This window comes from Buteo buteo, chromosome 1 (genome assembly GCF_964188355.1).
Source record: "Buteo buteo chromosome 1, bButBut1.hap1.1, whole genome shotgun sequence".
In the NCBI taxonomy this organism is placed as follows: domain Eukaryota; kingdom Metazoa; phylum Chordata; class Aves; order Accipitriformes; family Accipitridae; genus Buteo; species Buteo buteo.
The window spans coordinates 64,885,705-64,898,416 of record NC_134171.1 but is presented as its reverse complement, the minus strand read 5'-3'; the positions used below and the strand labels follow the sequence as shown (position 1 = coordinate 64,898,416).

At 52.9% G+C, this 12,712-nt stretch overlaps 1 protein-coding gene across 1 annotated transcript in view; it reads left to right on the top strand.

Annotated features, from left to right (window-relative positions):
* Positions 1–3,989: 3,989 nt before the first annotated feature.
* The window catches only part of SCD5 (stearoyl-CoA desaturase 5), a 34,056-nt gene continuing 25,333 nt past the window's right edge, over positions 3,990–12,712 (top strand). Inside the window, exon 1 of the mRNA XM_075033828.1 lies at positions 3,990–4,319. Coding sequence (XP_074889929.1) covers positions 4,169–4,319 — 151 coding nt within the window. The 5' untranslated portion in view covers positions 3,990–4,168. The remainder of the gene's footprint in view (positions 4,320–12,712) is intronic.

The following is a 12,712-nucleotide window of genomic DNA, read 5'->3' as shown; positions in this document are numbered from 1 at the left end:
TCCCCCTGCCACACCACTCCCAAACTCTGGCAAGAGCCTCCCACTGAACTCCTTTGCACGGCTTTCTGAAGACCAAAAGGGGTAACGCTTTCAGGTCAAATAACTAAGGAAGGACTGGGAAATTCTGGAGCTATGCAATGTTAGAGCTCAGTTTTCGCTATGTTTCTTAACCCTTTGTGATAATAAAAAATTGTAAAACTCTTTTTTCTAAGACATTGCAAAGCCTTTGAGCCCTTTGCAGCTTCAGCTTGAGAGTACCAGCCCAGCCTAACTCACCTCAGTAAGGCAAAGAGCCTCTAGGTCTCATGTTATTTGGCAGGAGGCTTTTGGGTGGGATAGCCATCACCCTGACAGCCACTGCTGCCTGCCAACACGCTGCCGTGCAGAGCACAGCACAACAGGCATGGGCCAGTTGCAGGTTTAAGTGGGTCCTGCTGTGCTACCCTCTGCAGCACACCTTCCCTGTGGGGCAGTACCTAACTCCAGCAGCAGCGCTGGATCCCTGCAAGTCCAAAATGTTTTCAGCTGAAATAGGAAGCCCCACAAGATTTAGGTCTTTGTCCTTTGCTCTTGCAATGGTTATTTGACACAAAGTTATGTTGGCAGAGAGTAACCTGTAATCTCCTTCCTCCCAGCAAGACAGAAGTGTCTTTGTGGCACAGAGATGCTTTGTCCCCATCAGCACAGGAATTTGACAGTGAAATATTCACAGATTCATGTCATGGGCAGCATTTCTCACCTCAGTGCAGATGACGGATGAGCCCTCTCTCACTGGTGAGGCTGCAAGAGGATGTGCATTCACTTGCAGGGTGAACTGAAACAATACTTGAAGCCTATGTGTTAAGCAACCTGGTGAAACATTTCAGCCAGGTTCAGAAAGGCATGCTCTGTTCTAGGGTTAATCACACACTTGGATGCTGCCTGCAAGCAGATTTGAGCCTGTAGTCCAGTCCTCTTGCACATCAGTGAGATTTAGGCAACAGCTGTGCTGAGACAGACAACAGAGTGAGGCTCATGTGAAGTTAGTTAGCTCATAAGATAGCACCGAGGGCTACGTGGGGGTCACCTGGACCAATGCTACATGTCAGGTGCCTCTTTCACCTGCACAGAAAAGGCATTATTGCAGCAGAGAAGGCTAAACTCAGTAGGCAGATGGACACACACGACAGCGGAAAGTCCAGCTGGGATGGCTAGCGAAGGCAAGATGTGCAGAGAAGGAAGAAGGCTGCAACCTTTCTGTCCAAAGGCTGCCTCGAGTTCTCATTTCCAGTGTGTCTGCAGTCACTACACCTTCACTATGAAGGGCAGCAGACAAAACCAAGCAGTTTCCAGATCTCTAAACTACACTCAGGCATTTTTTTTCAGACTTGCACATCCTTCACTTTTAAAAATATGAACCCTGGAGTGTTTACTGAGGAAATTTCCTTTTATATTTGTTGATGTTTTGGTTGCAGCTCCTCCAGTTTCTTCTCTAGGCAATTCTGGCTCACTGAATGTTTTCCAATATTATTTTTTTTACCAAGGGAAACAGGAGTCAGATTTGCAAAGTCTTTTCTTTGCATCTTTGGGTACTAGCAAGACCTTAGCCCAGCAGTCCAGATCTCTGTCTGTGGCATGTAGTCCTGACATAATGATCTATGTAGCCAGGTAGCTTTTTCAAAGAGAGGGTATGTTTTCACAACATCACGTCCCAAAATCTGCTGCTGCCCACAGCCACTGCAGTGATTCTGGGACAAATCCTGATGTTGTCACTGAAGCGCTGCTGCCTGAGCAGTGATTTCTGGGCTCAGGGGAACAGTAATGGGCTCCACTCATGAGGAATGACACTGTGCCATGATGCTTGCAAAGGGGTGACTTTGGGCTGGCTTGGGCTTCATCTGCTCCTCCACCAGGACCAGCAACTCCATGAGCAGCAGGGACTCCTCTGGTCCCAGGTGGGCTGGGGACAGCATGATGTCCCCTTTCCAGTTTTGCTGGTGCACTTGACAAGCTTTTTCTGCATGTGACTGGCTTTGTTAGGACAGGGGCATGAGGCCTTTTTCTTCACAGAAGATACCCGACAGTGTCACCCTAAGCATTAGCACTCCCTGCACCCAGAGGACATCTGGCCACAACAAAGCATTTGTCACATCATCTTTGTTCACCTGCTTTCCCTGCTGCGTTGGCTACTGTGTGAACAAACCGCTATGAACTGGAGATAAAAGTAGGATATGAAACTTGCGGTATTGTGTGCAAGGGTAACATCGCACTAATGCACGCTGGTGGCAGAGGGAGCCTTCACGGATGCATTTATCAGTAAGTCAGATTAGTTGGAAATCTGTAAAGCAGTTTCCGTGTGTGTTTGCCTCTTGCCAGGGTGGCAGGACGTTTGTGGAAGTGCAGCTGCTAGGTTTCAGCGCCACTTGCATCTGTGTGAGCATACGAGACTAACATCTATTCCATGCCATGCTTTAATAGCCTGCAGAAGCCAGGTCAGGATGAATGCTTTCATCCTGCCTTTCCAAAGAGATATGCTCCCCAAGTCTCCATATTTCCTGGCTGCCTGGTGGCACCCCCGTTTTGCTCGCCCCAAGCTCTGACCTTCCTCCATTACACACTCAGGGCAGTGTACCTGCGTGAGCTGCGGTATAGAGAGGTGAGCTTGGGCTGTGCAGTTTGCTCCTGTAAGCCCAAGGGTCATCCACGGCATAGTGTGCCCAGCAGCAGCTGGGGAGGAGCTTGTGTGTAAGGAGAGGGGGCTTCTTTCTGCTCTCAGACACTGAGAGATGGAAAAGTCGTTAAAGGATGGAGTCCTTCCTCCTGCCTGCCTGCCCCCAACATCATATGGCAGAGTCCTAAAAGCGAAGCGAGTATCATATATTAAGTCAGTAGTAGGTACACTTGAACTTAGCCTAACAGTTGACCTTGGGCACCCAGAGGAAGTCAGGGCAGGAAAGCACGGTGGAAGTTAAGTCACTGCCTTCTGCAGTTCTGGTGCAGCGATGGAAAGACATCACAGGCTATAAACCATGGAGGAGCCGGCCCCAGCCAGGGTGGAGGGCTGCTGACATGCCTGTGCCACTCTCTCCTTCCCTCCTGTCCTTCCAGAAACTTTCAAAACTAAACAAAATGCATCATGGGCAAACGTTTTATCTGGACTTAGGGTCTGGTTCCCTCCCCATGCTGCTTGTGCGAGACGTTCCCTGCTCCACAGCGGGGGAAGCGCCCCGCTAGTAACAGTGAACTACTTTCTGCCTGCTGCTCCTCCACATATCTGGGTCATCCTTCTGACACGGGTGAACTCGCCATTAACGAACCCCACCCTGGCATCCTGAGCAACGCAGGGTCCTTCCTCTCCCGCAGCGGCAGGCTGTGGCAGTGTGGGGGGAAGAGCATCCCCGGGAAACCACACCTGAACACGAGAAGAACACTCCATCCGTGGTGGGACGCAGTAACCGGAGAGTGTGGCACGCTCCTCACTGGGGTATGCGCTGCTGCTGAAAAGCCTGCCGTCTTTTTCTTTGGTTTTCAGTGCCCACCTCGTTCCTCCCAGTCAGATAAAACTTTATGAACTAGCTCTTGAGTACCTGCTCCGCCCTAGCACCAGTGGCATCTTTTACCGCGGTTTCACGGGCTTCCAAAACTAAACGTCTCTGAAAGCCCACTCTCTCCGGCAGCGTTCCTCTCCTCACGCTCTGAGGCAGCCGGCAGGAGAGGTGCCCGCCGGTCTTCAAGGGCAGCCGCCTAAAAAGACGCGGGCAGGGCGGACGGGGGGGGGCCGTACCTCTCGACCGGCAAGTGCGGTCGCCAGCACCCCTGCCCTCCTGCGGCGGGACCGGGACCGGGACCGGGACCGGGACCGTGGCGGCGGCCGTTGGGGCGCCCCGTCCGCGAGCGACGGGGCGGCCGTTGGGGCGCCCCGAGAGGCGGCCCCTCGGCGGTGCCGCTGTGGGTGTCGGAGGCGGGGCGGGGCGGTCCGGTCGGCGGCCGCCATTGGCTGTCGCTATGCAGGGCCGGCGGCCGCCCGTCCCCCCCCGCTCCCCGCTCGTCCCCCGCCGGGGTGCGGGGCGCAGCCGGCGGCGCGGGAGCTCCATGGCGGCGGCGGCGGCAGCAACAGATGCGGCGGCGCGGCCCGGCCGCCTCTAGCCGTTCCCCGGGCGTCGCCGCCTCTTAGCGCCCCGCCGGCGAGATGGCCGCGTCCCGGCGGGCGGCGAGCGGCGAGGCGGGCAGCGGGCAGGCCATCGTCTGGCGCAACGTGGTGCTGATGGGGCTGCTGCACCTGGGCGCCGTCTACGCGCTCAGCCTGGTGCCGCGAGCGCAGCTCCTCACCCTCCTCTGGGGTGAGTGCGGGGGCGGCGCGGGGCCGCGCCACGCCACGCCACGCCGCGCCACAGGTGGGGCGGGGGACAGCGGCGGGGCTCCTGCCCGGCTCGGGGCGGGAGGTTTCCTCCGCGGCCGGCGGCGTGGGGAGTCAAGCCGCGTCTCGTCTTCGGCGTGTTTATCCCCTGCTCGTTTGTGCGGCCGCTTTCGCCGCGCGCGTTCGCGGGCAGACGTGGGCCGGGCGCCCCGCCGAGCGCCGAGGGGGGCGGACGCCCCGGCGCTGCCCGGCGGCCTCCGCCGCCGCTTTTGTCTGTTGGGGTGCCCTCCCGGCCGCTCCCGGGATATGCCGTTGCCAGCGCGGCGCTGGGACCTCGGTTGCTGTAGAAAAAGGAGGCAGCAGCCCTCCGGTCACATCTGTCGGTTTTTGTAGCTAAAAAGAGTCGAGCAGCTGATATGTCGGTTTAGAAGTCTGACGGAGAACGCGTTCGTCTTCCCTGTGCCGCCTCCTCTTGTTACTTTATGATCACCCACGTCTTTCTGCTCCGGTTGGGAGTAGAAAATCACCCCATCCTTTGTCTCTCGGGGAAGGTGATACACCTTCTCATTAGGGAAGACTTAAAAGTCGAGGAAGAGCTGGCATGGAGAAAATAAGCCCAGCTGTGCTTGCTGAGGTGGCTTGCTGTGTCTGTCTTCTTGCTAGCCGTGAAAAGCTGAGGATTTAGTTTGTAGAAGAGAATACGAAATACAGCGTCTCTGCTTCCATCCTGCAGTGAGGTCCTCTTTTCTCCACAAAAGAACGATGCCGGGAGAAGAGCTACATAGAAGCACTGCAGTATTGTGCAAGGTTTCTCGGGGTCTGTGACACTCATAGATGGTGGATGTCAGCATCATCCTTCACTGGGCAGAATTGTGTATTGAGTCATGTAAATGTGGGTGGCCAAGAGGATAAAAACTCGAGTGCTACTTACAGCTGGTGTAATTTCTTGGGTAAAAGACCTGCTTTGGGGAGCTTTTGAGTGAATGGAGAATGTAACGGCCCGCGACTCTTTTATACAAACAGAGGAAAGAAGGGTCTCTGCTGCAGGGAACTCACAGACAGGGAATGCATGTTGTTAGGCTGCCATCAGTAGTGTTGAGATGACTCTCAAAAAGCCCCAGCCAAATGCTTTAGAAATCCAGTTTATTTCTTCTGTTTGAGGAATTCCTAAATCTGTTTTTCACTATTGATATTCAGTCTGTCTTAAACCCTTAGAAATAGCCACCATTGCTGTTTGCAGTTGGGAAAGGAACCCTTCTGTCAATTACCATCCTCTGACAAGTTCTTAATTGGGAAACTGTTTCTGCATCCCGGGTGGGGATCTGGCATTTGACTGGCTGCCTGGTTTGCACAAACCATTACCTGGGTCTTGCAACCAGAAAAGGTTTGGGGGGGTGGTTGTGTTTTGCTTAGTTTCCTTCTGTGAGCACTACTCCTTTCCCCTCCCTATTCCTGGTCGTGTTCAGGCTGATTTCATATTTTACCTTGGCCACAGCTTAATGACTGGGGAGACCAGGAGAGCCTGCAGGAGCTGTGTGGCCAGAACACACAGCCTGTGGTCTGCTTTCAACCCTTTTAGGTCCCTTTTTAGCATGCAGGCAGGTGGGCTTTCTTTTTTTGTCTGTTTTGCCTTTCTAAGAAGACAAGTTGAAATCATCTCTGATTTCACTGTGTCTTAATCACAAAACTCGCTATGGCTGGAGCCAAAGGATTGAATTACCTATTCAGCCCTCCAATCCTCCAAGGTGTTTTTTCCTACTTGAAATTAAACAGATGCTAAATAATAAACAGGTCTCAATGACTTTGCAACTTAATGCCTTTCTTTCTGAAAGCAAAAGCCTCCCGTTTCTCAACATAGTTATTTTTAACAGCCACCCTAAAGCAGACCACAAAGTTTTTACAGGAGTTTGTCTGGTGGTTTTTACAGGGGCTCCGCAGCAGGGAGTGAGTACATTGGCTCCAGGTGTCGTGGCCAGCTGGATGCCGCCTGCCGCTCTCGCAGCTGGCTGCTGCGGGGTCTGCCCCCCTCAGAGGTGGTGGACGAGGTGAAAATACAGGATCTCCTGCAGAATATGTCAGACGAAAGTAGCTCGCTGTCACGCTGGAGATCTGTGTCTAAGGTCCTTCTGAGAGACTCTCTCGGGGTAGACAAAAGCAGAGTTGTTATTGCTTAGGTTAACAAACCCATCTCGCTGCGCTCTGGAAGGAGCCAACCAGTAAAGTTGTGCCAGAAGGAAGAAGAATTGATCAGATGTGTTCCTTGCCTTCCCCAGTTCTCCACATCTCCTTCCCTGTGCAGACCAGCTGTGAGACTGCCTTTCTGTGGGCAGTGGCTGCCAGGCAGCCTTTGGAGCAGGGCTGGCACAGCAGCGAAGTTGGGTGGCCGGTAGGGGTGTAGCGTCGGGTAGTGCAGAGATGCGCATACACCGAAGGGTGCAGATGGAGGAGCTGCAGCCCTCGTGTCCGTCCGTGGTTTTCTTTTTCTTCCCAAGCTTGCCTGGGACTTGGGAAGCTTCCCAGTGATCTTACACAAGCCCTTGCATTGCTCTGTCCCATGCTCCCCACCACTGCTCACCCATGGGTGAGCTGCAGGAGCAAGTGTGCGGAGAGTGGCTCGCTGGTGCGAGGTGTGACCTCCGTGGGGTCTGGTAGGAAGCAGGCAGCCTCCCGTGACTCACCACTGCCTGCTTGGCTTCGTAGTTCCTCCTCCCCGCACCCCCGAGACATCCACGGCTCGGTGGGTTGCCGGCTGGGGCAGACCAGGTGCTTCCCTCTGTGTGGGGTTTGCTTTCCTCTTTCCCACCCCTGAAGGCAGTTGGTAATCCCCGATTCACCACTGTTTGCTAAGCGGAGCTGAAACGCCACTGTGCCATCTAGAAAACAGCTGTTCAGCCCAAACTGCCTGCTCAGCAGGGCTCATTTCCATTGGTAATTTATTGACATTCATCCAGCTGTACATAATAGACAATGGAAAAACGCTGCCAAGCGAAGGCTCGGCTGGTTGTTTACTTAGGATTATCTGTGCTCCCCTGTTCCCATCGCCTCCTGCACTAACACCCCGAGGACTGCCTTGCAGCTTCCTGCACCCCACATGGAGCCAGGGTTGCACAAGGGATCCCAAACAGCATTATGGGTGGTGCAGCCACCTAGCTTGGGCGACACTGGGAATCAGGTTATCTTTCAAGGGATGCACAGATAAACTGGTTAAAACATAGGCTTTTGGGGCCATCCCAGTGCCTCTGTGGAATTTGGTTTCAGTCCAAGCTGAACAAAAACAATAAAATTACTCATGTCAAAATTTTCCATGAGCTGGGAACGGCCTTGACCTGAGAGGCGGCAGATGATACATGCAAGGCATCAAGCAGCAATGGGCTGTGTCCGTGGAACAGCCATGTAGCCATCCCAGCAGATCCTGCTGACGCTGTGCTTTTGAAATATCCCCCACCCTGCCAGCCTGACTGCGCTCACTGGGATCCTTCTTGCCTTGCTCTTTTCCAGTCTGAGTTGTGGTTTGGTGGGAGGGTGTGTGGAGAAGACCTGTTGCCTACCCCTTTCCCTCTTGATCCAGAGCCGGGCAGCTTGCAATACATGATCCCTCCTTCCTCTTGGTGCTTTGCTGTCTGCATGTGTGCTGTTTTGTAGCTGACAGCTACTGCTTTGGGGCATCCCTGCGCTCCAGGTTCCCAGCCTTGGAAAGGGGTGGGAGCTGTTGAAGAAACATGCCTTGAGTCTTGTCTGTCCCCTGTCCCACCAGTAGGCTTGCTGGCACAGCTGGCAGGTTTGGCAGGGTTCGCTGGCTGTCCTGCAAAGCCCAGAGCTCCAGGGAACTGTCATGTAGAACTTCCCCTTCAGGACTCTTTGTCCACCTGCTTTTGCAGGGCTTTGGGCTCCTGGTGCTTAGCACATTCTGTAGAGGTTTGAAGGGGAGGGATCACCATTCTCTGCAGACTCGCGTTGGGAACCAAAGCAGGGTGAGAGCACCTCACTGTTAGTGGGGCCAGAAACCAGAGAGTGGTGTGATGGGTCTGCCAGCAGGGCCAGGTGTGCAGGTTCCCCAGGAAGGAACTCGTGCAAAGGGGTCCTTGTGGCCACCTGGGGCTGTGGATGTGGCTGTGGTTCGCCAGTGGCCTCTTTTTGGGCTGGACATGCTGCACCTCCTTCCACAGGCCACTTGGTAGGAAACTGTGCGTGGCTTATCCCCTAAGTTCGTAACGTGCCATTAAATGATGCTTCTTAACCAGGAACCTCTTCGCTCCATCCAGCTCCATCCTGTTGCAGTCCCAGCGAGGTTATCTGTTTGGGTTAGGAAAGCAAAGCAAAAAACTCTGAAATCCCTGTACAGAGAAAATTACCAGCATGTTTCGCTGCAGGGCCCAATGTTTCTGCTGCTAACTCTTTTTTGGTGTGCGCACGGTAGCTTTTTCTTAAAGACTCCGTTCTGGGGGATCATGTGCTGTGTAAGGGTCTCAGATTTTGTTTGAAAAAAGGTGCTTTTTAGCCTTCACAGGGGGCTTGTGAGGAAGCACTTAAAGTAGCCAAATGCATTGTAGGAAATAGAAAAACCCCACAAAAGATTAAGCAGTTTACCTGCTTTAAAACCTTTCCGTTCAGGCTGCTGAGCTTTACTAGTACTAGCAACTGTCAGAATTGGCACAGGCATGGCCACCCAGAAACGCTGTATCATCTGGATGGGTTTCGCAGAGCTGAATGATGTTCATGCTCATCGTGATAGCCAAGCAGATGTAGGCTTACGCGCTGATAAGCCTTGCCAGAGCCTGGGATCAAGGAGAAGGATGGCCTTGCTCTAATGGTGCTCGTATGAGAGGGGAGGCTTGTTGCTGTTATTTTAGCCGTGTTTAGGAGACGTTTTAGTGCTCTTGAGGATGCCGGATTGATCACGTTCAGCCGTGGCAGGCCCTGTGCCATGCTCACCCACAGCGTTCCCCTGCGCTCGAGGGCTGGCTGGCTGAGAGCGCAGGCGGAGCGGCGGTGCTGCCCAGCTGCATCCCCGCCAAAACACAAGCTGCTCCCGGGCACGGGTCTGCATCCAGATCCTGCTGCCTGGATCCCTTCGATAAGAGAGGTTAAAGCAATTGTGGTCTTAGCACTTTGGGTTGCTGTGGTGGCTGCACGGCACCCCTGAGGTCATCACCTCTTTCTCAGCCTTTCTGGTAGCATGTCTATGTAATGAGGCACATGTTGCTGTTGTGCACTGCAGCAGATGCAAGTTTTATTGGTCTTGCACATTTCAGAAGTCTTGCATATTCCTGAGTGCCATCTACTGGCTTTTTGGTTATTAACTGGTTTTAGTCGTTAACCATTTCTATGCACAGTGTTAAGAGACTCTGCACAGACGGCTGTAAATAAAAAATCATAGCTCCAAGGAATTTCCACTCAGTATCTCTGAGACCTCTGCGGAGGAAGGAGAGTGGAAATACTGTCTCCATTTCGCAGACAGGAAATGGAGACATTTGATTAAAACTTCTCTTACTGTCACTCCTGCTGCTGCTCTGGCAGGAGCACCCTCTGGGTCCTGCAAAGTGGTTATGCTCAGGTAATTTCTGTAGGCAAGGTTTTGGCTCAGGAAACAGGTAGTTAATGCTTTCCTCTTTCCTCTGTGGAGGTATCTGCAGCCACCTTGACGGGACGGGCTTAATGAACAGAAGGACATTACCTCGCCTTACTCCCAGGAGAGATCTCCTGTCTGCCGGCTCACAGAATGGTCCTGGCCATGAGCAGTGAGCAGCTCTGGGAGGTTTCGGTGGCATACAGGAGGCCACCCTTGTTGTCCACCAGCCCCTAGCTGTGCCGTGCTTTCAGCAGTTCAAGACAGCAGCTGGTCCACTAGATGAGCAGAGAAGAGGTGGACCTTCAGAATGGGAATTGCACCTCTGAGGTGCATATCAGCACTGGGGAATAGCCCTGCTTATCTCCAGAGTGGGTTTGGACTGGCTTTTCTTCCCTTGCCCCAATTGAAAGCATTGCTTTACAGCTGTCTCTCTTAATAGTCAAGTTCTTGGCTTGTTCCTTCCCCCCTAGCATCAAGAGCTGAACTTCCATCATCTCTGATGGGAACAGAGTCTTTTCTCAAAGAGTACTTCTCTCCTTAAAAATGGCAAGTGCCCTAGAGCTGGGGGTGGCTGTAATGTGCTGTTCCCTAGCCTTTTGTATCTGGGAATGGTCTGAGCTCTGTGTCCACTGTAGAGCTGGGGAACACACCCTCCACCTAGCAATGCACAGACATGAGAGTGGTCCTGGGCCTGTTCTGGATCCCGCTCTGAGATGCCCTACTGTAGAGGGCACTCCTTCCCCAGCATCCACTATTCCGTTGTTTTAACTATTGCTGGAGATGATTCCTTAAGGTCTTGTCTGTGAACTTCATGATGTTCAGCTGTAAGTACATATTTTTGTTCCCTGTCTTGGTTTCATCCCCAGTGCATTACTGGTGCTCTGTTTTGTTTCCCTCTGTTTTGTGTGCTGTGCGTCATGTGGTCACCGTGAACACAATAAATGAATGGAGAAAAAAACCTAATGTCTGTGTGGGTGCAGAGCGTGTGCGTGCTGAGCCCTGGATGCGTGTGATGGTGCTTTGGTCCTGTTGTTCTCAGGAGGTGGGTTCAAGGCACTCCTAATGAGTTCTTGCAGTTGGGCAGCATGAATGGCTGAGTGAGTAGTGAAGCTGTTCATGTTTAGGCACCAGGATGTTCACCCAGCATGAAGCACTGCTGGGCCCTTGGCTGCTCTGAGCCGCTCCAGGCAAACCAGAAGAACCTGAAATACTCTTTCCCTTTGATCTGTGCAATGAGGACAGGGGTGAGAGCTGGATCCAGCAAAGGTAGAAATCCCTGTCTCTACTCCTACTGAATGTGACAGGGATAGTTGGCTTCTGGGCTGCCCCTCTGACATTAGGTGGTTGAGAGAAGCATCCCTCTTGAAGCAGCCCCGTGAAGGAAAGAGCAGGGGAGGTTTATTGGCACCCACAGAACTGGCTGTGTCAAACACACAGAAGCCCAGCCAAGAGCGGTGGAAATGTGAGATGCCTTCTCCAGCCCTGGCCTGCCAGCTCCTGAGCTGGTGCAGGCAGGCTGTGGGGAGGCAACAGAGATTTGTGGCTCTAGCTTTTTGTCTTTGGTTACATGTGGAGGTAGGGATGGCAGTATACAGGCTCTGAGTAGTTCCCATGGATGAGCTGGGATGGAGTTTGCTCCACAGAGGAAGTCTCAAGGGGCTGGAAGCAGATCAGATGCCTCTGCTCCAGGAGATGCCACCAGGCAGAGCAGTGTGAGCCATGCAGACCTGCTTGTCTGATACTGCTGCAACTGCTGTCAAGGAGGCAAAAGCGTTGCTTTCTCCTCTGGGAGGGCTGGGCTGGACTGGACAATGTCAGCTCGCCCACCAGAATTTAGTATGCATCCTCTCACTGCCACTCCGCCTTCCCTCCTTGCAATTACTGTTGCACTGGTAATTAACAGTGATGTTATAATTGAAGCCAAGCAATTTCTTGCAATCAGATTTTATTTTTACCATGTAGGCTAACAATAAAATGTGCTGCCCCACTGGAGACCTGAAACATTAACAATTACTGTGCTAAGTAAAGCAAGGCTGATATGAAAGAGCAGGGAAGGCTGTTTGTCAGATGCTGGTGTCAGGAATGCTGCGTGCTATCCCTCTTGTGCAGGGACCTCAGCACCAGGAGGATGGGGATTTCTGGAGGGAGACTGAAATGAGGATTTTTCTCAACCCATTTTTTGGCCACTGCCTTCTCAGATGGTGTTCTAAGCGGCTCAGAATAAAATAACCTGGCCTTGGCAAATGGGGGAGCTCTTCTTGACTGGACTCTTTCTTTGCCTGGCTCTTTGGCTCTGTTCTTTGGCTGACTTTCTATTTTTGAGTGTTTCATATCCTCCCCAACCCAGCCTCGCTGTAATGTCTTCTGTGCCCATGGGATGCCTCTGTGTCAGTGGAAGGGGTTGTAGTGTTTGGCTGCTCCTACCCTGCCTTCTGCATCTGGAGTAGTTCACAGGATGTCTCCTATCATGGCCACACAGCTGGATCTGGGAAGGGACTTCTGCCCAGGCCCTTAGGTGGCATTTCAGAAGCAAGGAAGAAGGCACCTGGAAGGGCTCTGCGCTGCTCTAACCAGCAGTTGCTGCAGCCCAGGGCTGGAGTGGACATTCAAACTTGCTGTGCCCTTCTGAACACCTGAGGGGTTGGAGAAAAGCTGGAGGCCAGGGCAAGACGAGGCGATTGTAAGGTTTATTTCATGTTCTTCGTAAATGGAGGGGGAGGAGTTGGGATGCAGAAGGGCTGCAGTTCATGTAGAGAAGTGCTTGGGCAGAGCAGCAGAGGCGAGTCCTGATGGGAAAGACTGGAAAT